The sequence below is a fragment of the Nicotiana tabacum genome, chromosome 18 (assembly GCF_000715075.1).
Source record: "Nicotiana tabacum cultivar K326 chromosome 18, ASM71507v2, whole genome shotgun sequence".
NCBI lineage: Eukaryota > Viridiplantae > Streptophyta > Magnoliopsida > Solanales > Solanaceae > Nicotiana > Nicotiana tabacum.
This window is the reverse complement of record NC_134097.1, coordinates 106,283,572-106,311,121: the sequence shown is the minus strand read 5'-3', so window position 1 is coordinate 106,311,121 and position 27,550 is coordinate 106,283,572. Positions and strand designations below refer to the sequence as shown.

The window sequence follows — 27,550 nt, the reverse complement described above, 5'->3', positions numbered from 1 at the left end:
TCTATTATCATCGCTTCTGTACCACTTAGTTAAACTTGAACATCCTTGATGACTTGATGTTAATTAGAAAGTAATTGCTAACAAATCGTTATCGACCAAATTTGGCTACGATCTTTCCTATTTGTATTTTTTGTAGGATGTGAAGAGTTCTCAACCTTAGACATTTGATCTTGAAGTTTCAAACTTCATAAATACACGTCTGCCGTTGGGGATTGTCACATCAAATTTTATACCTAAATGTCTAAAGTTCGGACTGTACATGTAATATGTCAACTTCAGACATTTAGATTTGAAGTTAGGCGTGACAGTCTTCAACTTTAGATTCGGGATTTTCAACTTCAATCTCGTGAGTCTAAAATCGATTCTAAGGTGATTAAACTTTAATAAGTTCATAAATTTCGGTTATTCTTTAATTTGGGGTCACGAATTTGCTGCTTGTGCACTTGCCCCTCCAATATGCCCGGGAACTGGGCTTGGATTGTTGTATATTGAGCACGATAAAATTTTAGGAGTCATCCAGTACGTAAACTGAGAATAATATATGATAAAACTTGTATTTGACAGATTGAATTGCTTGCGAGTCAACTATATATAGTATATATCCAGAATTGAGATTCCTATTCCGACAGTTTTGTTTTTGTTCAAGTAGTAATAAGATACTTATCATATTTACATAACACCATTTGGTGCAAATTGACACCCTTTGGCATAGACTTCAGTGGACCTGAATTCTCCAGGTTTCAACATCTCCACCTTGGCTATTTGTTAAGATAGATCATGCACCAGATAAATGACCCAATTACTCTGTACTCACTGATTTTTTCGCAAGTAGGAGAGCTCTTTTTGTCAAAAAACGAGTGGATAAAGCGTACAACCACAAACAAGGGATGATTAGTCTCAAACAGATATTCTTTTTTCTTAATGTTACAAGTAGATTGCTGCATCAATAAACACATAACTGATCATGGCTGAAGTCTAGCATTTTAATAATGAGCAAGAAGCAAATGGCTAATGGCTAATGGTTGATAGTGCAAGGGAAGAAAACAGTAAAATCAACAATTAGGAAAATGGCTAATGGAGTACAATGAAACATGTAAATAAAAAGGTTAAGCTACAAAGGGAAAAAGTCAGCTCTTCTTTCATGCTATGAATAATATAGCCTGAGATGCAAATCACCTGCATATGAAAAATAAGCAAAATCAGCAAAGTTAAAATATTTCACTCAATTTATAGCGATCAAAATTAAATATGATATTAATTGTATCAATTGAAATTGTGATAATTATGACCCACCAGAAAGCAAATATTACAATGAGGGTTAACCAAGTGATCTTGAAAAGCTTTTCAAGTTTTAGGGAAAAATTCTCTAGGCTCCTCCTGGAAACTGTTGAAACTTGAACATAGTTTGAACCATGTTTAATCCTGTAGGGATGGTTAAGTGTCCCACACACTGGGAGGAAAATCAATTCTCTTACAGGAGATACCCTAAATTAAAGGTGGGATTATAATCTCAACCACAAAATATTTCTTATCCTAGCAAGATGAATCTTGTGGTTTTCCAAAACATGGCAATGCGATTTGACAACACAACACAAACAAATAAATGCCATCACTATTAATGTCTTACTCATGCGTCTTAACATCAGCAAAGAACTCATTTCCTTTCCCCCTTGAGTTTATTCTTATTGTAAAATGTATTAGGCTACAGTAAATAAAGGTCATGATTCCTATCCAACCTCCCAACACCAAATATGGTGGTTACGTTAAGCAATTTGGAGGCAGCATCTACTCAGTTATAACTTATAACTATGTAATTAGTTGTATGTCTTACATTTTATCTTAGACCTTTTTTATAGTGGTGATGTCCGATCATACCTCGACTATTCCGCAAGGTACTTGCTATCTCTAACGGATAATTGTGCTACCAATGCATGCAGATGGAACGAAATCATCAAGCATTCTCTGCTTTGCTAGGATTTGAACCCTAGTATACCGTGGTTTTCATCCCACTTCATCGACCACTAGAACATACTTTTATGTGCTTAAAAGTTATATTTGACTTGAGTATAATCTATACAGTTTGTTTTATTGTGGAGTTCGGACTAACTTGTGAGCACCTCGACTATAATCTATGCAAATTATAAAGGATTACCAATAGTGTTTACGTGTAACTCAATTGGCCAATCATAGAGCCTCTAATAACTTTTCTTTTTAAAAGTGCAATTTAAGGGATCTTATACAGAAGTACAGAACAGTGGTTATGTCCTTCTAATTTCAGTTTTGATCCTTATCCCTACTTCTTATATTTTTGTTATTTCAAATGCATTTTTTCGACTCATCAAAGCTAAACCAAACATCATTAATGCGCCCAACCCCAGTGAGTGGTTAGCAAGCCGATTATTAATCACTTAAATGAGTTACTTCTCACGGTTGTTACTTGATTAAAAAAAATTGATAAGGTTGTGACTTAATAAAACAAGACCAAAGGATTGTAAGTTCACCAACAACCTCTAGATTCGCATTTAGTTTCATTGGAAAAACCAACTCAAGTATCATATTTACTCTCTCAGAGTCTCAGCCTACTACCGAGGATACATACATATTTAGAGAAAAACACTTTCTCAAATTCTCTCCTTCCCTAACCTGTATCAGGTAGCTCCCCCCCACCCCCCCACCCCCCACCCCCACCCCCCTCTCTCCATTGAATGTAGAAACCCTCAAATTTAACCATTCTGCTCTCCTGAAAATATCAAGAAGTCTATGCACCTAGAGGTGTGAATCTCTTCATAATAAACTAAAAACTTCCCAAGCAAGACCATCTTTGATGTTTTTTAAAATTTATGGCATATCAAAAGGAAGTTATATCAGAAAACTTATGAGCCTCTTCAACCTAAACCTGATCAGCTACTATCTTGCAAGACCCATATAGATACACCTTCTCTAACTCACCAAAATCAAAATCATTCCACCATAAGAGAAAACCATTCCACCATACAAAGGGGCACAAGCCTTGTGCCCTTTTTGTCTAATGAAGTAAGGTGTTATCATTAAAAGGGTATCAAGAAGATGCATAAGGGAACAAAGGTTACAAAGAGAGATGACTGTTAAATCTGTTAATAGAAAAAAAAATAAGCTATGCTAGGATCAGAGAGCTAACAAAGTCCGAAAAAATAAAGCCTTGCACCTTTACTGTCACTTCAAATCCATGTTCTAGTTCAATCAACCAAGTGCTACCATTTTGCTCCAAATCCTAGATACAGATCTAAAAGAAATCACTAGTTCCAGAAGGAAAACAGAGAGATGCTGAACAAGACACAATTCTTTCCATCTTCTAAGAATCTCCACTTCACTGTGCAACAGAAACTAGTATTATGATTTCCTTTGAAGTTACTGATCTGGAAGACCAAAGACCTCTAAAACCTGTGGCAGTAAAGTGCATCGCAAGTAGGTTGCACTCTTGACGTTTCCTTAGCATTCACAAGTAAAAAATGAACTTGCAAAAATACTATGGAGAACCATGCAACTCACAAGTGAAGCTTCAACATTCACCATATTCCCTCTTTACTAAAATGCATAACCTTAAAAGATTCAAGTAGATGCCATTTAAAGTTATTGTTCTTCTTCTTTTTTTAAAAAAAAAGTTGTAGTTCCCTTAACGTCCACATACAACATATTAAATTGCAAATGTATCAAGGAGAACGTCACTCTAGCTTCATATAACTAAGACACATGAGTTGCAGGACAACCATGCAGCTCATAGGATGAAGCCTCCTCACATGCTAACTTTTCCCTCTTCACTAATATGTAAAACTTTAAAAAAAAAAAAAAAAACAGATGCATACTATCTAAAGTTGTTCTCTTAATGTTCACGCACAACAAAAGAAGCTGCATATGTATTAAGGAGAACGTCATTCTAGCTTCATTTCACAACATCACATGAGCAGAAAGATAACGATGCAACTCTTAAGATGAAGCTCATCTCTCCATTTTCCAACTTGACTAAAATGCATAACCTCGAGAGATCCAAATTGATGCTTATCATTAAAAGTTAGCCAAATTCTCATTCGCTCTAAGTGCACAAGGCTATCCCAAAATCACCCATCTATCCACCTCTTTCATTTTAAACAATGCCCAATATTAGAAAGGAATACTTAAGGAATTAACTAATAAGTTTGGCTCCATACTTAAGCAATCAACTACTAACTTTGGCTGCCAAAGATTTTTGACACAAAATATGTTTCAACATGAAATATTAATACTAAACAAGTGGCCATTGACAAGCAATCCTATAAGGGGAAAGATGGATATAGGAGAAAAAAGGGGAGTTTTTTTTTTTTTTTCTTTCAGGATACGGGTAGTCTCGGAGCTAGCTTGTGTGCTTCTAGACTATTCTACCAAGTACATGCATCCTCTAGCCAGCACAAGTACGGTAACACTTATTTCCTCTATCTTTTTGCTTTCCGGATATGAAAGTGCGGAGTAGGTACCAACACAACAACAAAGGTCTTAATTATGCGAATATAACATCGATTCTAATCATCGAAGATATCATTATTATGTTTTGTATTTCTTCAGATACAACAACGTGAAGCACGAACCTTAACGAGCACTATAATTGTTGAATTTACACAAACTGTAATACATAACCCACGCAAACAACATGAATACCAAGCTTAAACAAAAACTTTCCGGGGGGTTTTCATCAAATGCTAAAAGATAGAAGGACTCACATGCAAAAATCACTTGGCAACCATCCTAGCAATGAAATCCTCATACCGGATCTTCCCATCGGATCCAACAACAACTTCTCGGATCCACTCATCAAATTCCGCAGGCTCAAGCTTCTCCCCAATACTCGTTAAAATATGCTTTAGATCCGAAACGACGACGAAACCAGTGCCGTCTTTATCAAGGACCTTGAACGCGTCGCGCAATTGGCGATCAAATGGCTCCGGTTTGAGGTGTTTTGACATGAGGTCTAAAAATCGGTTGAAATCGAACGGCGTGGTGAGTTTTTCCTCGGCGATTATTGATTTGAGTTGGGCTTGGGTCGGGTTACCACCGAGTGATCTCATGAGGATCCCTAGCTCCGATGGAGCGATTTTGCCGTCGCCGTCGGTGTCAAAGAGAGTGAAAGCCTCCTTCATGGAGGATATTTGATCGTTGCTCAGATCTTTCACCATTGCAATCCGCCTTCTCTCTCCTCGTGTATTTCTCTTCCACTATTGATTTTGTCTGAGGAAATGGGAATTCAAATTTGTGGTTACATAAAACTTGAGGGGCGTTTCACTCATTTTTGAAAGTTAGTATAAAATAATTCCGAGGAGTAGCAGTAACCGGTAAAAATATTACTGGTGTTATAAATATATTATATTATGGATATTCATTTAGTAATTCGTTGTAAATAAGTTTTCTGAAAAAGTTTATCTATATGGGACTCCACCGAAAATATGTTTATCTATTTAAGTACTCTATTGGAAATAAGCTTCCTGAAAAAGCTTATCACTTCGATACCTGGTTATGGATAAACATTATCCCCGGTAGAAGATTATCCATACCGGGTATAATAAGCTTATCCTTTCAGTACCCAGTTATGGATAAACATTACCCCGGTAGAAGATTATCCATACCGGGTATAACAAACTTATCCTTTCAGTACCCAGTTATGGATAAATATTATCCCCAACAGAAGATTATCCATATCGGGTATAATAAGTTTATCCTTTCAGTACCCATTTATGGATAAACATTACCCCGGTAGAAGATTATCCATATCGGGTATGATAAGCTTATCATTTCAGTACTCCGTTATGGATAAACATTGCTCTCAGTAGAAGACTATCCATATCTGGTATAGTAACAGCTTACACAACAGCTTCCGTTCTTCTATAAATAGAAGAGATTTCAGTTCATTATGTACATAACTTTGAATTCGAATAATATATCAGTTTCTCTCTATACTTGTCTTTACTTTATAATCTTTATTTTATAACATGTTATCGGCACGAGACTCTGCCATCTCGAGCAAATATTTTGAAAGTATCTGAGGTAAGAACTTTCTTTTCCTAGATAATGTCAAATCTTTCTAAACTTGAATTTGTAGCCCTGGATATATCGGGCAAAAGCTACATGCCTTGGGTGCTTAATGCTGAAATTCATCTTGATGCGATGGGTCTGGCAGACACCATCAAAGACAAAAATCAGGCATCAAACCAAGACCGTGCCAAAGCAATGGTATTCCTACGCCATCACCTTGATGAGGGCCTGAAAATGGAATATCTTACTGTGGAATAATTTGAATGATAGATATGACCACCTGAAGATGGTCGTTCTTCCACAGGCACGATATAATTGGACTCATCTAAGGCTACAAGATTTTAAATCTATTAATGAGTATAATTCTGCTATGTTCAGAATTATTTCCCAATTTAAGTATAATATTACTGATCATGATATGTTGGAGAAAACTTTCACCACTTTTCATACCTCGAATATGCTCCTGCAGCAGCAATATCGAGAGATGGGATTTAAAAAGTATTCTGAACTTATCTCACATCTTCTTATAGCCGAGCAACATAATGGGCTATTAATGAAAAATCATGAAAGCCGACCTACTGGTTCTTGTCCATTCCCTGAAGTGAATGAGACAAACTTCCACCAGGCTAAATGTGGAAAAGGTCGTGGCCCCAGTCGTGGTCATGGTCGTGGTCGGGAAAGAAACTCTAATCATGGTAATAATAATGCACCAAAGAACACTCCTAACCACCATCAGTGGAAAAGGAAGGAACAAAAGCATGAAGTGGTGCAAGCACCAAATGCAGAAAATGCATGCTATAGATGTGGAGAAAAAGGGCACTGGTCATGTACATGTCGTACGCCAAAGCACCTGGTTGAGCTTTATCAAGCCTCCCTAAAGAAGACAGAGAAAAATGTTGAAGCAAATTTTATTTCTGAAGATAATTTAGACTTCATGCATTTGGATGTAACTGATTACCTTGCACTCCCAGAAGGAGAAATAAGCCATGTAATCGGTGGTGAATCTGTAGAAATGTAAATATTTTAATTTTTGTTATTTGTAATAGATAGTATGGTTATGTAATTGTTGTACGTAAAGAAAAATTATGATTTGATAATGATGTTTACTATAATATATCTTGTTTATGTCATTTTGAAGAATATGGATAACATTATTAGATCAACTTAAACTCTAGCAGAGTTTGCAAGAAATATACAACCACAAGAAGTGGTTATATTTCGTATATCTCATTGTAATTATATTTTGTTAACTACCAGAAGTGGTATATGCATATGATCACCAGAAGTGATAATTTAGGCGTTTTATGGTTACAATTGAAGATAAGCTACCTAAATATTCTCTATATTAAATGCACGTCTCGATTTGCTCCTGAAATAGTAAATATTTTAAAAGAGGTTGAGGCATCACAATTTGATGTGATTAATGCGCATTCAGATAATTATGTTCGATTTCCTGAAGGATGAGAACTTTTGATAATATTAATCCATTCCCTGAAGTAAATGTGACAATACTAATAAGTCGGGTAAATATGAACGCGATCTTGATGTGAATACATTACAATTCACCTCCAGAAGAGTTAATATAATTGAAAGAATATATACTCAATATTTCGTATTTTAAATTTGCTCCTGAAGAAGTAACACAATTGAAATTGCCTCCTGAAGTGGAAAAATATTATGAAGAGGAGTTTTCGTGTGCTTAAACAATTGTTTTACATTGTTTATTTGATTGTGATTTTCTCTCATGACACCAGCAGTATCTGAGCAATATTTGATAGTACAAAATGTATCAACAACTCCTGAAGAGCTAAATGTTTGCCTAAAGAATACATGACACCAGTAGTGCCAGATAAATATTAGATTGTGGCTAATAAATGAAGGCTCTCGAAGAGCTTATATACAGATATGTCATTCATATTATATGATTATGGTCAAAACATATGTTGTAGTAAACCTGAAGTTTACTAATACAAATGACTATCATATTGAGACTACAAATGATTGGAAGATTGATAATCTTCATGTTTCCACAATCATAGGGGGTAAAATAATATGTATGTGAGAAGTTACCTGCCTTATTCTTTAATTTGTACTATATCATGTATCACAGTAAACTAGAAGTTTACTAAAGCAAAAGTTTATGTCATAGTAAACCAGAAGTTTACTAAGAGATAGCACATGACATGATAAACTTGAAGTTTTCATTTGCCATTTTTAAATAAGCTATTTGAGAATTCAGATAAGCATATACTAAAGAACTAGAAGATTCTTCAAGAATTCTCATGTGTTGCTTGTTCTCATAATGAATTGATTATACCAGCTAAAGTTGGGACTAAGACCCCTGATTCTGAAATATATAAAAGGTGAATATGGGCCCGTTCACCTATCATGTGAACCACTTATAGGTGCATATATGAGATGGTTACATGTGTAATTATTGTCAACCTGCAGTTTGGCATTTGAAATTGCTTTTCTCGATTAAGAGCATAATTTTCAGATTATTAAATCAAGACAGTTCATCTTGATAATGCTAGTTTATATCCAAGCTGGTTTAGCATTGAATATCTCCTATTAATGGCTAAACCATTGCTTATGAGAACAAAGCTTCATGTGTTGGTCTAAGATTTTCTAAATTGCATATAGCAGCACTTGTATGCATCAGATCAACAATATATGATAAGTCCTCCCTTCACAATTGGTTTAAGATCAGAAACCAAATATTTTTACTATCTTTTGTTGCGTGGTATATGATTAATTTATCTACCATAATACACAAAGATATGTTTCTCAAAGATGATTGAGGATATATGTTAGTTTTTATAACATTTGGGGGATGGAATAAACATTTGAAAAATATGCTATATGAATCGAATTATCATGATTCTCACTTAGAAGATAATTCAAGTCGAATGCCAGAAGCATTTGCTGATCCAAAATTAAATATCATATTTCAGCTGCAAATGCTCCTATTAAAATTAAAGTCCCTGAAGGATAGAGTTTATTGTACGCATGAAGCGTGGTAGACCAATCGGTTCCAAAGGTAACAATCCTTGAAAAATAGTAGGAGCTAATGATCAAAATGATCATAATGAGGAGGAAATAAGCTCTAGAAGAGCCCACGACATAACATTTCATGAAACTCCCGAAAAAGTTCAGGTACCTGAAAATAAAGAAAGTGATGAGATCTCCACAAGTTATGTCGCTTTGGAACTGACACAAAATGATCGTCGACGATATATTTAATACAATATAGTGCACAATATTGTAAAAGATTGTGAGGATCGGACTAGCAGTCCAGACACTTGAAGATGTCATACCATTTAGATACAAGTCTTAACCTATATGACTTATTTGGCTAAATCTATATGAAGATCCTTGAAGGATTGAAAATGCCCGAAGCATATAATTCAAAGTCTTGAGAAATGTACTCGATAAAATTATAAAGATCTTTGTACGGTTTAAAGCAATCTGTGCGCGTGTGGTATAATCGCCTCAGTAAATATTTGCTGAAAGAAAGTTACATAAATTATGTTATTTGTCCATGTATTTTTATAAAGAAAATGTCATCAAAATTTGTTACACTTGTTGTTTATGTTGGTGACATAAATCTTATTGGAACTCCGGAAGAGCTCCAAGAGGGTCTTAAAAATACTTTTACATGGACAAAGTGTACCCATTAAGTACACCAATAAATATTCAATCACTTGAAGTGAATAAGGATCCGTTCCAGCCTCTAGAAGAGGATGAGGAGCTCCTTGGTCTTGAAATACTCTATCTCGGTGTAGATGGTGCACTTATTTATCTTGCTAATGCTAACAAAAGTGGTGCAGATCGTATTGGTAATGCAGATGCAGGTTATTTATCCAATACCCATAAAGCTCGATTTCAAACCGGCAAGCAGGGAGTGCACATGATTAAGATCAGTGATTTATTCGAGAAACATGTGAGTTGGAATGTGATAAAAGACTCACAATATTATACGGAGACAATGTTTCATGCATAGCACTATTAAAGGGAGGATTTATAAAAGGAGATAGAACGAAGAACATTTCACCAGAATTATTCTACATACATGATCTTCAGGAAAATTGTGACATTGATGTGCATCAAATTAGTTCAAGTGACAATCCAACAGATTGTCTTTACCAACATCAATTTTTGAGAATATGGTATACAAGATTGGAATGCGGAGACTCAAATATTTGAAATAAGGTTTTCTTCAGGGGGAGTAAAATGCGCGATGTACTCTTTTTCCCTTACTAAGGTTTTTCCCACAGGGTTTTCCTTATAAGGTTTTTAATGAGGCAGCCAGCAATGCGTATTACTAAATATGTGTACTCTTTTTCCTTCACTAGGATTTTTTCCCACGTGGTTTTTCCTAGTAAGGTTTTAATGAGGCACATTATCTTTTAATGAACATCCAAGGGGGAGTGTTATAAATATATTATATTATGGATGTTCATTTAGTACTCCGTTGTAAATAAGCTTCCTGAAGAAGCTTATCCATATGGGACTCCACCGTAAATATGTTTATCTATTTAAGTACTCTATTGGAAATAAGCTTCCTGAAGAAGCTTATCACTTCGATACCCGGTTATGGATAAACATTACCCCCGGTAGAAGATTATCCATACCGGGTATAATAAGCTTATCCTTTCAGTACCTAGTTATGGATAAACATTACCCCCGGTAGAAGATTATCCATACCGGGTATAATAAGCTTATCCTTTCAGTACCCAGTTATGGATAAATATTATCCCCGGTAGAAGATTATCCATACCGGGTATAATAAGCTTATCCTTTCAGTACCCAGTTATGGATAAACATTACCCCCGGTAGAAGATTATCCATATCGGGTATAATAAGCTTATCCTTTCAGTACTCCGTTATGGATAAATATTGCTCTCAGTGGAAGATTATCCATATCTAGTATAGTAGCAGTTTACACAACAACTTCCTTTCTTCTATAAATAGAAGAGATTTCAGTTCATTATGTACGTAAGTTTGAATTCGAATAATATATCAGTTTTTCTCTATACCTGTCTTTACTTTATAGTCTTTATTTTATAACAACTGGTATGATATTGGTTTGTTTATTTTCACGTTCCTGTATTGGAGAATGACCTTTTATTCAAGTCAAGCTGTGGGAAATGCTTCTTTTTGACGGATCAAGATCTTTTCATGAAATTAAAGATATTATATCAATACTAAAAAGATTAAAATCTTGAAAACATAATGCAAAAGCCAAAGCATTCAATCTTGTAATTAAATGTGACTTCGTGCACAAAATATAGACAGTAGGTGGAAGGAAAATAAAACATTTTCCCTGGAAGCGAAATGCAAAGTCAAAACATTTGCATGATATAGAACAGCCATTATAGAGAAACTTCCATCGTAGAAAGGGCAACAAACATTTGTAACTACATGAGCTTTCTTAGAGGTAAAAAGCCATAGTTAGGTTTACAATTCCAACAGAGGTTGAATAATAGTAGTATTGGAGTCCATCTGCTTGCACTACTTATCAAGGACAAGTATTATCAAAATTCAGTTAATTTTTGTATCTACATAGAAAAAGCCAATAGAATTGAATTGACTTCTCAAGCATACCAACAGACTAATGATTGCTCTACATATACTGAAAGCTTTTAATTAACAATCAATTTCGTCTATAGTTGGCATCAAACTTGTATGACACTTCTACAAATGTGTTCTCTGAAGGACAAATGTAAGCCTCCTCTCCTCAAAGCTATACTCTATCTCCTCCTCCACAGGAATCTTTTCAGCTAGCTTCGAATCATACGGTCGAACAACAGCTGGATCAGGTGTTGCTGTCTGCATCGGAACAGAAACAGTTGATGGAGTAGAAGGCACAGGAATTGGCATTGCTCTAGCAGGAGTTCTGTTCTCTTCTTCAACAGTAGAAATTGTCTTTACAGGAGTGGAGAACGGTGTAGTATGGTTACTTAGCAGGGTTTTCATCACCGTCTCATTCTGTTTTCTGTTCACATCTCCCAATATATTTGTTGCATTGGTCTTCGAAGAATCTGTGGTAGAAATGGGTGAGAAAGGCTTCCGCATCATTGTTGTCTCTACTTCTGAACCATTCAATGCACTGATGGGGTGCTTTTTTGAAGGAAGTTCATCAATACCCAAACCTCCTCTTCCCCCTAAGCAAAGAAGCATAACCAAATTAAATTGATAAAGGGTCAGTACACCAAGAATTCTTTAATAAGATATAAGACAGCTAATTAGAATTCACAAACAATGTTTGGTTACCTGCTGATCTTTCTGCAAATCCATCATCCTTAGAATGATTAAATTGGTCGAGCTGATGAAAGAGCTCAGACTTCTTTGCTTGACGTGTGTTTGGGGTAGCTTTAGTGGAATGAGGGAATTCAGTTTTACAAGTTTGCTGCATTGTTCCTCCAAGCGAAAGCCTTCTATTGCTTGGAGTACCACCACATGACAATTTAGGACCTTTTTTGGCACTTTGGTTCTTCATAGGGCTGGGTTTTGATCCATAACGAGCCTCTTGTTCTGCCATCAACTGTCCCTGAAGCTTCTTCTGGTCCTGAGATAAGATGAATCACATGCAGGTTAACTTTCTATGATAGCATAGATTTAAAGTCAACATAAGGCCAGTTGAGAGTTCATACCCTCTGCCTCTTGCGTTCCAGCTCCTTTTCTTCCCGCAAGATGGTATACTCTTCAAGCATAGACAGAACACGAATCTAACAAAAAGAAACAAACAATTTAGGGAGAGTTACAAGTATGAAACCTTAGACCTGAATATTTTGATATCATAAAGAGCAAGCTTGGGAATGCATACACCATCGTATGTGAATAAAGTTCCTCTCTCATTCTCCCATGCTTTTGTTTTTGACGCCAATGCCTCCACCATTGCTGTTGAACACCATTTTAATGGATTTGATGGTTATTAACATTGCTCGACAAAGAGAAGGTCATCTTTCACCACTGAGATATTGTCATCTAACCTTTATGTGAAACAAATAAGCATTAACAAGGACAAGGTATGTAAGAAAAACCTGGAAGCTTATTAACCAATGCACGAGCTTTCTCAGCACGCTTCAGGGTAAGGTGGGTGCCTCGTCCAGCATTATAGCGATTTTCATCCTAGACAAGAAATCAAGAGAATGAATAAGCATTTTAGACATACTTCATGAAACATGTCAATGCTAGTTGAAATCAAAACCAACCCTGTTATACTCCTCAAGCCAACACTCCTCCTCACAAGCAGCAATCCATTTCTCGACTTTGTCTAGAATGTCTTTTCTGCTAAAAGCTTCCTCTTTAGCTTGAGCTATTTGGAGCTCAATTTGCTCAAGGACAGAAGCAGCATTGACAGCGCCTTTTCAGAGATATGAACAAAGAAGAGCATAAAAATTAATCTCGTAACAAAGACATAGTAATCAATTGGGTTTCTTTCTACTTGAGTACAACTTAAATACCAGATTCAATAGCCTCAATAGCTATACTCATTGCACTGTCCGAATCAGCAACGATATGTGTTTTTCTGTAGATCTCCTCTAGTTCTGACCTCTTCTTCAAAACAAGCTCCTTCATTTTGCTTGCTTTCAGTTCTTCCAAACGGGACACTTCTCCCTCAACCTTGATAGTTAAAGGGACATTATTATCATGCCCGAAGTACAATTTCGAAGTCAAGCAGAAGAAGCACCAGCAACAATGGAAACTAACAGTTACAGTAATCTCAAAGATTCTATAACTTACATGAGCAATGAATTCCACAGACAACATGTCAGGCTCTGTTATCTCATGTTCTTTGGCAGCTATCTTACAAGTGACATTCTGAAATATCTTTTGCTCTTCAATGGGTGTATCCATCAAATTCCATAGTTCCAACATGGATGTAGTAAGATCTTGTAGCTGCAAAAACCAGAAGGTCATCAATGTCTACAGAGTGAAACAAAAATGGCAGGTAACACAAGAATAATTTACTCATCTGCATACCTGTTGCATCCTTTGTAACTTAACTTCTTGTAGTCTATGTATTGCAGCTGCTAAATTTTGTATGGTATCATTACTAATGTTCTTAATTTCTTCTGATTCGCCTAGACTTGGATCCACCTCACTGACAGTATGTTTGAAATCCATGCCAAGAACCGAGCATAATGAGTTCAAAGTACCGAGGTGATCCAGAACCTGCTTCAAGCGTTCACTCTGCCAAAAAAGAGTAATAGTTTAAGTCAAACGGCAGGGACATAGAACAATTGGCCTTGGTGGTGTAGAGCAACTGTTAACCTTTTCTTTTTGAAGTGAATGCAGTTCTGAATGCAATTCTTCGAGCTTTCGTAATGATAAATCACTTTCATCCACTACCATGCTTGTAGAAGTAAACCTAAAGATTTCATTCTTAATCTTCTGTATCTGCTCCGTAACTTCAATAAATTGATTCTTTCTGTCAGATTTCCTCTTCCGCATCTCCTCCAGTGCTGGAACAATGGCTCTAAGTTCAGCCTTTAAACCTCCTTTGTTCTGATCAGACTGAATACAAGAAATTCACTATAAAATTTCCATACCTGATCTTGTGAAAGGAGGGAAAAAAAACATGTAAATCTTACTCTAAATCAATATATAGGGTATCCATTTACAATTTTTTTGCTAGAATATAAGAGGAGCACGGAGGCTGCGCTTCATCTTAATACAGTTCCAAGAACAATACAAACCTGCACTAGCTTGATACAATTTAATTTGGTATCTACAAATAAGGCAACTGTGATGTGGTCATTTCATACAACAAGCCATATATTGAAACCGTAAAGGTAATAAATTGGCTATGTCATTCCTAACCTGCTTAATGTGCACGGGGCACTCCCCTATAGCAGAACAGATAGCTGCAAGCTCCGCTTCTGAATCAGCAATAGCCTGCCTTAGCTGAGCCCTGCTCCTATTCGCTTGATCTACTTTTCTTCTATACACTTCCAAGCATTCTCGTTCAATCTCAAATAGCATTTTGTCTCTCTCAGTATCACACTCCCCAACTTCATCCCATATAATCTTTTTAAAAAAGATGGAAAAAGGAGCAAGAACTTCCATAATGATCAAGAAGATAATAAATATGTAAAGAGTAAATAAATTATGAATATGTTAGCAGGCAATATATCCATAATAATACTACCTGCAGTTCATGCAGCAACAACCCACACGTTGTTTCCGTTTGCTGAAGCGGATCATTTTGAGGAGTTGACATCTCGGAGATATTTCAACTGCCAATTAAGAATAATTCTTACAAGACTATATTCGAATAAATGTTGTATAATCATAAATCAGAGCTAGCAGTTTCACCAGTTATCAACCATAACATTGGTCATAAACAGTAAGAATTATTCTGAGAAATAAGCGATCAAGAAAGTAACAAATTTTTAATGTCCTTCTAACATCTATGCTTAAAAATGAGCAGTCCTAGTCCCCCACTGTTTTGCACATAAGATACAAATTTAACTTATACCCACTGTTTCTCATACCCACAATTAACAGTTCAAGTTTTAAGCTATAATCAACTCTATAATCTAATAATCTGTAGAATTCTTAAGTCCTAGGATACAAATATCTTCTTTTTTTTAATTTTATTTTATGGCAGTGGTGTATATGCCAGTTTGCGCGCACTTCGGCTATTCCACTGGATACCTTCTACCTTCAACACACATAAGTGTAACTCTACTCCAAAGCTTAGGCAGATGGGAAAAAATCACCAAATATTTTTCCTTTGTTGGGGATTTAAAACTGAGACTTCATGGTTCACCTCCCACTTCATTGACCACTAGGTCACACCTTAGGTGCTGCTAGGATATAAAATATCTATTTTCTAACTTATTACATCTTAATTAAGTGCTCACTTGAACAAACTGGATTAGATTAAAAGGGGTGTTTTAGGTGATTTCAATTACTTATATTTGAGATTGTCAAAATTTCAAACTAGCCGTTTAGATAATCATAATGATATTTTAAAAGACTTGAAATTTACGAATTTCATCCCAAGTACTAAAAGCTCGTTAAAAATAATAGCATTACAACTTTTTGTCCTTTTCTTAATTGAAAATGCATATTAGTAGGCCATTAACACATCGTAACAAATTAAAAATGCGTATAAACTGCTGCTCAATTGAAAACGATTGAAGAGAAGGGAGAAAGAGGAAAACTTACGACTGTGAATTTGGGCGGAGAAAGAGAAATTGCGAGAGTTGGCACTGCAGCAGCGAGAGATGGAGAAGAGAGAAGAGAGGTCAGCTTGTCCCAGCAAATAATTTGAAATTTGAAATATGGGGGTTTCCTGATTTGGCGTCCATTATATTAAAAGTGAAATAAATAAATAACGGATATTGTGGATCTGGGCTTGTCAGTCAGAAAAACAAGTCCAAAATGCATTCCTTGAAACTGGGCCGACCCGAGCCCAATTGAATTTCTACGCTAATGAGCGACTTAGCTTATACAGTCAAACCTTTCGATAACATCCTCATGGGTACGGGCCTTTTGTTGCATTTTATAGCTATTGACTGTTATACACTTATACAGATATTTGACTTTTATATCTTATTGTCTGTTATAAACAAGAAATATTAAAAATAATTTTTCCGGTTTGCTTATGTTATAAAAGATAGTAATAACGATGATGGATGTCGCCGTAAAAGATAAAGACTGTCATAGAGATATAATATAACATAAAAGATATTTTCAAAGAAAACTTGCTTGTTATTCTAAAACATTGTTATAGAGGTTAGTTGTTACAGAGATCTCTCTTAACTGTATAATCAAGTTGCAATCGAGCCAAGCCTGTGTCAGTTCAATTTTTTTTTTTTCAAACGCGAAATTAGCTAAAATTGAAAAACTAGGAAATACAACAACAACAATAACAACAACATCCCAGTATAATCCCACAAGTGGGGTTTGGGGAGGGTAATATGTACGCAGACCTTACCCCTACCCCGAGGGGTAAAGAGGCTGTTTCCAGGAGACCCTCGGCTCAAGAAAGCGACAAGAGACGATATATTAGTACTATCAATAGACTCATAATAAAATAATAACATAAAATAACATAACATAACATAAAATAAAAAATAACAACAATATAAGAAATATAGGAAGTACAAAAAAGATGGAAGATATAAGAATATCCAGCAGATAAAGCCCTGCATCAGTAGCTGACCAGTAGCATCCTAAGACTAACTCCTAACTGGCTAGTCTCACTCTAGTGCACTATAGAAATACTCACAACTTCCCCTAGCCTGCAACCTTAATGTTCGACCTCCACAATTCCCTGTCAAGGGCCATGTCCTCAGTAATCCTAAGTCGCGTCATGTCCTGCCTGATCACCTCTCCCCAATACTTCTTAGGTCTCCCTCTACCTCTCCTCGTGCCCACCACAGCCAGTCGTTCACACCTCATCACCGGTGCATCAGTGCTCCTCCTCTGAATGTGCCCGAACCATCTGAGTTTTGCTTCCCGCATCTTGTCCTCCATGGGGGCCACACCCACCTTCTCTCGAATATCTTCATTCCTAATCTTATTCATCCTTGTATGCCCGCACATACACCTCAACATCCTATCTCTGCTACTTTCATCTTCTGGTTGTGTGAGTTCTTAACCGGCCAATACTCAATCCCATACAATATGGCAGGCCTAACCAATGCTCTATAAAAATTACCTTTTAGTAACGTTGGCACTTTTTTGTCACACAGGACTCCCGACGCTAACCTTCACTTCATCCACCCCACCCCTATACGATGTGTGACATCCTTGTCGATCTCCCCGATCCCTGAATAACTGACCCAAGGTACTTGAAACTACTCCTCTTAGGAATGACTTGAGAGTCAAGCCTCATTTCTACTCCCGCTTCCGTCGGCTCAGCCCCAAATTTGCACTCGAGGTATTCCGTCTTCGTCCTGCTCAACCTGAAGCCTTTAGACTCAAAGGCCTGTCTCCAAACCTCTAGCCTCTCGTTGACGCTGCCTCGTGTCTCGTCAATTAAAACTATGTCATCAGCAAATAGCATGCACCATGGCACCTCTCCTTGAATATGATAAGTTAGTGCATCCATCACCAGGGCAAATAGGAAAGGGCTGAACGCAGACCCTTGGTGTAACCCTGTAACAACCGGAAAATGCTTAGAGTCGCCTCCTACTGTCCTAACCCGAGTCTTAGCTCCATCATACATGTCTTTAATCACCCTAATGTAGGCCACCAGGACCCCTTTAACCTCTAAGCAGCTTCATAAGACCTCCCTAGGAACCATGTCGTACGCTTTCTCTAGATCAATAAACACCATGTGAAGATCCTTCTTCTTATCCCTGTATTGTTCCACCATCCTCCTAATTAGGTGGATAGCTTCTATGGTAGATCGCCCCGGCATAAACCTGAACTGGTTGTCTGAAATAGACACCGTCTTTCGCACTCTCATTTCTACCACTCTCTCAAAACTAGGAAATAAAGTTTAAAAAATCAAGAAATTAAGACTTAGATGCTAAAGATAAGTTATACGAAAATGGGAGGGGCTAAATGATGTCTTAATGGATATAAGCTAAGGCATGGTTGGAATACGATTTATATCGGTATAAGTTATGCCGGTATAAGTTATATTGGGATAAGTTATGTTGAGATTGTTGTTTATTCATTGTTTGGTACTCCCTCCGGTTCACAATAAGTGACCAATTTGCTTTTTCATTTTGGTTCAAAATAAGTGTCTAGTTATGTAATCAAGAAAGAATTCAATTTATTTTTACAAAATAACCCCTATGTACATATCCCTAAAAAGTTTTCTTACTCCTCACATTAAATGTTTAATTAGGGGTAGTTTAGTCATAGCAGGTTATTTTTGTATAGAATTTAGTATTTTCTTAATGGGCGTGCTAAAAGCAAATTGGTCACTTATTGTGAACCAGAGAGCACTATCTCGTTGAAAGGTTCTATATATCTGCCCTTTCTCAACGCATTTCTTTAGAGCGGTTCCTCCATAATAGCTATGAAAAAGGGAAGTGGAATTTCACCACGAAAGGTAAGGAAGAACTGTGGTTCAACTCCACAACGTGGTTAGAGCAGCACCACTAAGAAGGGGGGGGGTTATTCTGTCAAGAAAAGGGGGGAATGCACATTTGCTGGAAAGAGTTTCCAAATAACTGTTATGCGCCTTTGAGCCCGCATAGAGCCTTTGATTATACCTCGCCGAAAATCTGGTTGTTGCGAATAGCGTATTAAAGCCACTTCTTTTGTTTGATCTTGATCTGCGGTATCAGTATCTTTGGTATCAGGATCGTTATTCTAGTTGTTGGCAGTAAAAATCACTACGCGTTTGGCTTTTCTTGAATGAATTTGATGATCCAGTGGTACCCCCTCTTGATAGTCACCCGATTATTGTTCCAATTCGCTTTGAACTCAAATAAGACCTTCTTTTGGTTGAGTGACTTCGTTCCTGGTCTTCCTATTCCCTTCGCTTTCCCAACCGCTGCCTCTAAGGCCCAAGTACTTTCTTTGTTTGATCAAATGATTGATTTAGATTTGAAATTCCTCTTTACCAAGGGAAGAGAGTGTGGTATGTTGTATTAAGAATGACAATTGCATAATTTCTAAGAAGAAGGTATAAATTATACCGGTGCTAATTACCCCCACCTTCTATAAGGTATAAGTTATCCCAGTGTTAAAATTAACACCGAGATAACTTATACCTGGTTAGCTAACCAAACAGAGTATTAAGGTGGTATTAAATTTTTATACCACTGTTATACCTTCTTATACTTCATACCAAACGACCCTTTATATGCTAAAGATAAATTATACTGACGGGTTTAAATTTTGGGTCTCAGGATGCGAGGGGTAAAAATGGGCTAGGTATCTTGGTTGATACGGATCTTAGGGAGCTAGTGGTGGAAGTTAGGAAGATGAACGACGGGCTGATGGTTATTAAGCTGGTTGTGGGAGGATCAACTTTAAATGTGATTAGTGCTTACACGCCTCAAGTGAGTTTGGACGAGGAGATTAAAAGGCGTTTCTAGGAAAAATTTGACGGGTTGGTACGTGACATTCCGCTCACCGAGAAGTTATTCATATGAGGTGACTTCAATAGTCACATTTGGGAGACATCTGGGGGTATGACGGTGTGCATGGAGTTTTTGACTTTAGTGTTAGGAAAGGAGGAGGTACTTTGTTGTTGGACTGTGCTAAAGCCTTTGATTTGGTGATTGCCAACTTATGTTTTCCGAAAAAGGAGGAGCACTTGGTTACATTTCGGAGTTCGTTGGCCAAGACTCAAATTGATTATCTACTCCTCCGAAAGTGTGATAGGAGTTTGTGCATGGATTGCAAGGTTATACCAAGCGAGAATCTCACGACTCAGCATAAATTATTAGTGATGGACTTAGAGATCGTGAGGAAGAGGAGGAAGAGGTCCATGTATGGTCAACTCAGGATCATGCGGGGTGTTTTGACTAGTGACAAAACGTAGGAGTTGGGGGGAAATTATTGGTTATGGGAGCCTGGAGGAGCAGTAGAGATGCGAGCTGTATGTGGACCACGATAGCGGAGTCTATTAGAGTAGCTGCGAGAGAAGTGTTAGGAGTCTCGAAGCATTTCTCTAGCGATCACGAAGGTGACTGGTGGTAGAGCGAAGAGGTACAAGAGAAAGTAGAATCCAAGCAAGCGGTGTACTTGACGCTTATAGAGAGCATGGACAAAGAGGCGAAAAGTATGAACAAGGAGGGGCATAGGAGGGCTAAGAAGGAGGCGAAGTTAGCATTTACTGCGGCTAAGAATGCAGCGTTTAGGCGTTTGTGAAGAGCTTGGGGCCAAAGGTAGGGACAAGAAGCTATACAAGCTAGCCAAGGTGAGAGAGAGAGAGGAAGGCCAGTGATCTGGATCAAGTTAAGTGTATCAAAGATGAGGAAGGTAGAGTTTTGATGGAAGACGCTTGGATTAGACGAAGATGGCAAATATATTTTCATAAACTCCTGAACGAAGGGGGTGATAGAGACATTTTGTTGGGCAACTTGGAGCACTCCGTGATGCCCCGTCAGGATTTCAGGTAATGTAGACGCATAAGATAGAGGAGTTCGAGGGGGCTATACGTAAGATGCACAAGGGTAGAGCTACCGGGCCAGATGAAATGCCGATGGAATTTTGGAAGAATGCAGGTAGGGCAGGTTTGGAGTGGCTCACTAGGTTGTTCAATATCATTTTTAGGACGAAGAAAATGCCCGATGAATGGAGGTAGAGTACGATGATTCCTCTATATAAAAATAAGGGCGGTATCCAAAGTTGCAATAATTATAGGGAGATAAGTTGCTAAGTCATACTATGAAAGTTTGGGAAAGGGTAAAGACCAGTGTGTCCATTTCTGAAAACCAATTCGGTTTCATGCCGGAGCTTTCGACTATGGAAGCTATTCACATTGTGAGGAGATTGGTGGAGCGATATAGGGAGATGAAGAAGGACTTACACATGGTGTTCATTAACTTAGAAAAAACATATGACAAATTCCCGAGAGAGGTGCTCCGGCGATGCTTGGAGGCTAAAGGGGTCCTAGTAGCCTACATTAGGGTGATTAAGGACATGTATGATGAAGCTAAGACTCGGGTTAGGATGGTGGGAGGAGACTCAAAATACTTTTCGGTTATGATGGGGTTGCACCAAGGATCATCTCTTAGTCCATTACTATTTTCATTGGCTATGGACTTTTTGACGAGACACATTCAAGGTGAGGTCCGATACTGTATGTTATATGCCGGATGACATAATTTTAACTGACAAGATGCAGGGTGGTGTTAACGAGAGGCTGGAGGTTTGGAGGCAGACCCTAAAGTCTAACGGTTTCAAATTGAGCAGGACCAAGACGGAATACATGGAGTGCAAGTTCAGCAACGGTACCCAGGAAGGGGATATGGAGGTGAAGCTTGATACGCAAGTCGTCCCCAAGAGAGGTAGTTTCAAGTATCTTGGATCTATAATACAAGGTAACAAGGAGATTGATGAAGAAGTCACGCATCGTATCAGAGCAGGATGGATGAAGTGGAGGCTCATTTTCGGTGTCTTATGTGATAAGAATGTGCCTCTGAGACTTAAAGGCAAGTTCTACAAGGTTGTAATTAGACCAACTTTGTTGTATGGAGCAGAGTGTTGGCCGGTAAAGAACTCTCATACCCAGAAACTAAAATTAGCTAAGATGAGGATGTTGAGGTAGATGTGTGGGCATACCCGGTTGGAGAAGAATAGGAATATAGTTATTCGGGAAAAGGTGAGAGTGGCCCCTGTGGAGGATAAGATGCGGGAGGCGAGGTTGAGATGATTCAGGCATGTTAAGAAGAGAAGTATAGAAGCCCAGTTAGAAGGTGCGAGCGGTTAGTCTCGGTGGGCAGCATGAGGGGTAAAGGTAGGCCTAAGAAGTCTTGGGGAGAGGTTATTAGGCGGGACATGGCGCAGCTGGAGCTGACTGAGGACATGGCCCTAGACAGGAGGGTGTGGAGGTCAAATATTAGGGTAGAAGGTTCGTAGGTAGTTGAGCGTTTCTCTTTGTCTTACTCAGTTCGCTAGCATTTGTGTTAGTATGATATCTTTTATTCATAGATGCCTATTACTACCTAGGGTTTGAATGCATTCTTAGATTCGATCTTATTTCCTCTTGTTGTTATTCTACTTGTTGCAATTACCTTTTTTTTCCAGTCGTTCTCTAGTCGAGAGTCTATCGAAAACAGTCTCTTTGCCCTTCCAGGGGTAGGGGTAAGGCTGCATACATCTTACCTTCCCCAGACCTCACTTGTGGGAAACTACTGGATTTGTTGTTGTTGTTGTATATCAAGACCTTAAATGATAACTCCAATAAAGACCGGAGAGAGTAAAGTATTTCAAAGAGTACAATGAGAGCAACACTTCCAGGTTTGCCCAACGCTCTTCATGTATGAAAACTTTAACCAAATCGACGATGCGTATACCATTTTGTAGTTTGCATATATAAAATATTTTTAACATAGTTATTTGTTGAAAATATATATTCATAATTCACTTTAGTATTTCAATTATGCCTGCTTAAATTCTAATTTCGCGTCCCGCCGAGGTGGCTTTCTTTTCTCAATACGGTTAATTTAGTAGCTTTTAGCTTGATTAGAGTCGCAATATTATAGTTGGAAAATCACATATCTTAAAAAGCTACAATTATACAAACAAGTAGCGCAAAACTTTTTAATTTGGCCACCATTCAACTAAGAAATATAACTAGTCATATTCTTGGGTTACACATATTCCACATGAGGGGTTTCAGCACTTGAAAATTTACTCTGTTTTTGAGCAAACTAAAAAAACATTCACAAGATGATAGTGTTTCAACATCTAGTTAACTGTTGCAATTTTGTAGAATTGCTTAGAAGTCCATAAAAGGTAACCAATAAGATAAAAGTGCAACAGAAGCAGGTAAACCTGTTCAACATTTTGGTTATAAGATCACAATCTCACAGCATCACACAAGAACAATGACACCAACCATGCATGACAAAGGCCTAAAGCGCATCTGCGATAATTAAATGAGCTCTTACTCCAAACTCTGCCAAAACTTCAGACATTATAGATTGTCCATTATCAATTGTCCTTCGGCACCTTACAGAAGGACTGAAAGTAAAATTGTACCAATGTCCATACTAGCAACCTTAGTTTGATCAATAAATGGTGAAACAAACAGGGCTCATCTGTCAGCCAGTTAGGATGCTGGGTTGGCATTGTGCCATCCTGTGGTGCATGGCGAGATGCTCATGAACTCATCAAATTCTTTGACATGAATATCACAGCATTTCCACTGCAAATTCAAAGGACAACCAGAAAACATGAGTTTTTCCGATAATTCTTTGAACATTACCTACTAAATACAAGTAGGGAGATATTGTACAAACATAGCGAAATATCACAAAAGCAATGCTTAGCACCCTTGAAAGAAACTAAACAAGATGAGTGTTTCTTTATCAACTTACTCCTCTCATCCGGTCATGGAAGATAGCGGGGCCAGGATGGTAACTGCAAGCAGTGTCATGATTTTCCTTTTCTGTAAAGGTCTTACCACAGCCCTTGTTTTTACAAATTTGGGGCTCATTTATATCAACTTTCTCCTTCACCGGAGCAGGATGGCATTGCTGTACATCTCTATTGCTCTCAGAAGGTACAGATGTTACTGTATTTGATGCTTTTGGAATTGCTTCTCTAGGTTGTGAACCTTAGAAAGCAATAGCAAGAACACTGATCAGAGTCTGGGCTAAAAGTAAAAAAGAGTCCCTATATTGGGAGTAGAGCAAAAAGCAGCTTGAGACTGAAAACACTTTTTCCTCATTAACAGCAACAGGTACTAGGTAAACTAGAATTTTCCTAGTCTTCCAAAGTAATGCGCTAGATGAAGTAAGAAGATGGAAGACTACCGTGATCAGAACAAAAGAATCCCTGGCGGCATCTAGGACAAGCATCCTTCGGTGATACATTGGCCATAGAAGTCGGTGTGGAAATTGCTCTATTCCGGTTAGCAGCTGGCTTTGCTATCACTGGTTTTTCTGTTGTGTGTTTTCCTGTCTTACAACTGCATAAAATGAACTTTGATTTTACAGACAGACACAGAAGAAATTATGTGTTTTAGCTCGATACTCAGCAATCTAAGGATAGGTTCCAAGTCAAACAAATCAAGCAAATTATGACTGTGTTTCATAATTCTTCCTACACTAGAGATAAGAAGATGAGGAGGAGGAGGATTGATAAAAGAAGTATGTTGTTCACTTATTACCTACCCCCCCCCCCCCCACACACACACAAAAAAAAGGTATGTTCTTTTCTCATTGTTTGGAAGAATATGAAGGGGATAAAAGAAACCAATAATCTGTGACATGGACGGAAATGAGTTTCTTTTTTATCATTAACAAGCATAGTGGAGGCAATGAAAATTAGGAAATGGAAAGGGTTTGCATACAATTAATAAACGGCCCCGCATATACCTCCTCAAACTGTTCAAAGTGATAATGCCGGGCAAAAGCTCCCTGCACATTACACTATAATAACAACCCCCCCCCCCCCTCTCCGTTGCGAAAAACAACAAAGAGATGTGCAAGGTTATATTTGAAAATTAATGAGTAATCTTAGAGTAGAAGTGTCTGAAATGTTTCCAGGGCTATCATAAAGAACAATTAAGTCCAGTAATTAAACTATTCAAAGGAAGATAATGAGACATATGGATGGAAAATAAAGAACCAATGCCTGGGTCAAAGCTTGGGTCAAAGCTTAACTAATTGAACCAATGCCTGGGTCAAAGCTTTATAATTTACCAGTTTCAACAGATCCTAACAAACAAAAAGGTTACCACTATTTGGCATGAAAGTCTGAAGTAAAATAAGGAAAAGCATAAGGTACTCACCCAGGAATTTCGAGAAATAAACTGAAATCATGACTGCTTTTCTTGCAACAACTCCACTTCTTCATTCCATCATGAAATAAAGGCTGCAAATATGAACTTAGATGATTAGCTTGATGTTTTAGAAGCTACGGTATGCGCAAAGCAAGATAAGAAATCAGAAAATTGATTTCACTTACACCCTGATGCCAAAGGATCCAGCAAGTGCATTCACGTCCAATGCGGTCCGTGCAAAAGAAGAACAAGATTATCAACAGATGTTTAGAAGGTAATGCATAATTCATAAGAGATGACGTTCAATTCCACGGAAATACAAAATTAAGATTCTTGCAAAATTTAGGTTATCTGTAGGTTCCTGCTATAGTCTCTACATTCCAAATGATAATCATATTCCTGCATGTATTTGCAGTAATTTCACCAGACATACCATTGACTATCTTTTTTTATCTGTAAGCAAAACGACATTCTGCTGATTCTTGATAATATAAACATGGGTTTCTTAGGGTGACAAGGTTCGTTTGGATATTAACTAACTGTTACATTCTATAGCTATGTATGTGCAATAGGATTTTACATGTACACGCAATTGTGCACCTACATGCTACGCAGGGCTCACAACGACATAACAAAAGAGCTAGAACTTGAGCTATTAGTAAGCACTCCTCAGTTTTTACCTAGTGACCTTTCTTTATCCAGAGTTAAATCTGTTTCAAGAATAAAAAATCAGCAAATTTCTTACAGAAAATTCCACACTAAGATGCTGCAAATGTTTCTTTCCTGGTTTCTGCTAGTTTAAAGAAGCTCCAGTCCCTTTGCACATTACAACAGATTCAAAGAAAAAGAAACCGATTTCGATCTCCAAAAGGTAGAACTAGGTAAATTTTACCATGCATTAAGTAGATTTAACTAGTTTTTTCACTTCCCTTAACCTAATTGGATATTGATGCTATAAATAGGTTTTTTTTTATATGGGCAAAAGTGGAAGATCTATATTATTGCATGAAGTGTTGTTTATCCCCTCATACAGTTAGTTAACTACACTAAAAAGGATAGTATAGTTGAACACTCATTATAGTTCTCAAATAAAAACTTCCTAAACTAACTCAAAGTACAAGACCACACCAATCAGATTGATGTACTTGCTAATGATAGGATCACTTCAAAAAAACATTATAGAACAATTCAATACTAGAGACTTCAATTATCAAGTGAATTATAATGAATTAAAGAGATTAAAACTGAAGTAAATACATAAATTAAATGTAAAATAGAAAGGAATTGAATCAGAGAGATTAAATAAAGGGAGGGGACAGACGGATTCGTGATAAGTGCAGGAGTTTTCAGGGTTATCATCTTCTGTGAAGGTGGCGTTGCAACCGATCCTCTGGCATCGAAGTCTCTCCATTGCGCTTCTGCTGATTCTCTAGAAACTACTGTTAATATGTTACTGCTAAAGAGGGATCTCGAAATGGTATTAGTCTTCCCCAAAGTCTTTCTTTTTCCTTTTTGCCCCCAAATTTATTTTTGGGAAGCTGGGCTTCCCAACGCTACCTTACATATTGGCCCACTTCGCTTATTTTCCGTTTTTAAGGAATGATAAAACTTTATTCTCTATATTTACGTTAAATTAAATAATTTTATACTCTATTTTTTAATTTATATGACATACTTTTCTTTTTTAGTATGTCTAAATAAATTACTTTATATATTTAAAAATAATTTAATTTTAAAAATTTCTTTTACCTTAATGAAACAATTTACAGGCAAATAAATATTTGGCTGAAATAATATAATAAAAGAAGAAGAGTATTGCAGAGAAAAGTAGAGAAAGAATTCTTATTGATTTGGAATGAATTACAATATAATAGAACCCCTCTATTTATAAGAAAAAGGTTACTTAGCCATAAAGTAACAAATTCTAAAAGCTCTCTAAAAGATAGACATTCACTATAAATGAATATTATTTATAACATTCCGCTTGACGGTCTATTCAACAGATAATATGTCTCATTAAAACCTTAACTAAAACAAAACCCAGTTAAAAAAATTCTAGTGAAGGAAAAAGGGTACACATATCTAACAATACACCTTTTGGTTGAATCGTTAAAAATATTGCAAGTAAAA

The 27,550-nt window shown here is 37.2% G+C and overlaps 3 protein-coding genes and 1 long non-coding RNA gene across 5 annotated transcripts; 1 reads left to right on the top strand and 3 right to left on the bottom strand.

The window, feature by feature from the left end:
- Positions 1 to 891: 891 nt before the first annotated feature.
- LOC107784692 (uncharacterized) lies at positions 892 to 5,237 on the bottom strand. Its single transcript, XR_012702225.1, has 2 exons — positions 4,731 to 5,237; positions 892 to 1,176 (listed from the first exon to the last, which is right to left on the bottom strand). It is a non-coding gene; the product is annotated as an uncharacterized LOC107784692 (long non-coding RNA).
- A 6,212-nt stretch (positions 5,238 to 11,449) lies between these two features.
- On the bottom strand, positions 11,450 to 16,339 carry LOC107784691 (65-kDa microtubule-associated protein 3-like). The gene is made up of 13 exons (XM_016605854.2): positions 16,219 to 16,339; positions 15,194 to 15,281; positions 14,866 to 15,072; positions 14,317 to 14,559; positions 14,026 to 14,235; positions 13,786 to 13,941; positions 13,506 to 13,665; positions 13,254 to 13,405; positions 13,083 to 13,170; positions 12,866 to 12,939; positions 12,693 to 12,767; positions 12,313 to 12,607; positions 11,450 to 12,203 (listed from the first exon to the last, which is right to left on the bottom strand). The coding sequence occupies exons 2-13, from the start codon at positions 15,263 to 15,265 to the stop codon at positions 11,734 to 11,736; spliced, it is 2,202 nt and encodes a 733-aa protein (XP_016461340.2). The 5' UTR covers positions 15,266 to 15,281; positions 16,219 to 16,339; the 3' UTR covers positions 11,450 to 11,733.
- Positions 16,340 to 21,778: 5,439 nt separating this feature from the next.
- On the top strand, positions 21,779 to 22,237 carry LOC107784688 (uncharacterized). The gene has a single exon (XM_016605852.1). It carries the CDS (start codon positions 21,779 to 21,781, stop codon positions 22,235 to 22,237), a length of 459 nt encoding a protein of 152 aa, XP_016461338.1.
- A 1,141-nt stretch (positions 22,238 to 23,378) lies between these two features.
- Positions 23,379 to 26,928, bottom strand: LOC107784690 (cysteine and histidine-rich domain-containing protein RAR1). Of its 2 annotated transcripts, XM_016605853.2 has the most exons (6): positions 26,742 to 26,928; positions 25,606 to 25,608; positions 25,430 to 25,512; positions 24,450 to 24,604; positions 24,012 to 24,250; positions 23,379 to 23,839 (listed from the first exon to the last, which is right to left on the bottom strand). In XM_016605853.2, the coding sequence occupies exons 1-6, from the start codon at positions 26,829 to 26,831 to the stop codon at positions 23,744 to 23,746; spliced, it is 666 nt and encodes a 221-aa protein (XP_016461339.1). In that variant the 5' UTR covers positions 26,832 to 26,928; the 3' UTR covers positions 23,379 to 23,743. The 2 variants fall into 2 exon arrangements, with proteins under 2 accessions (XP_016461339.1, XP_075093232.1); XM_075237131.1 differs by having other exon boundaries at positions 25,606 to 26,912.
- Between the last annotated feature and the right edge of the window lie 622 nt (positions 26,929 to 27,550).

Bases quoted from the DNA above. Each gene is read 5' to 3' on its own strand.
- LOC107784691 (XM_016605854.2), bottom strand. From the start codon at position 15,265: ATGTCAACTCCTCAAAATGATCCGCTTCAGCAAACGGAAACAACGTGT. The intron at 12,768-12,865 runs GTATGCATTCCC...TCTTTTTGTTAG, and splicing joins CTTTATTCACATACGATGGT to ATTCGTGTTCTGTCTATGCT. The intron at 12,608-12,692 runs GTATGAACTCTC...ATCTTATCTCAG, and splicing joins TGGAACGCAAGAGGCAGAGG to GACCAGAAGAAGCTTCAGGG.
- LOC107784688 (XM_016605852.1), top strand. From the start codon at position 21,779: ATGCCGGATGACATAATTTTAACTGACAAGATGCAGGGTGGTGTTAAC.
- LOC107784690 (XM_075237131.1), bottom strand. From the start codon at position 25,710: ATGAATTATGCATTACCTTCTAAACATCTGTTGATAATCTTGTTCTTC. The intron at 25,513-25,605 runs GTAAGTGAAATC...TCATATTTGCAG, and splicing joins GGATCCTTTGGCATCAGGGT to CCTTTATTTCATGATGGAAT. The intron at 23,840-24,011 runs GTAAGTTGATAA...TTGAATTTGCAG, and splicing joins TCCATGACCGGATGAGAGGA to TGGAAATGCTGTGATATTCA.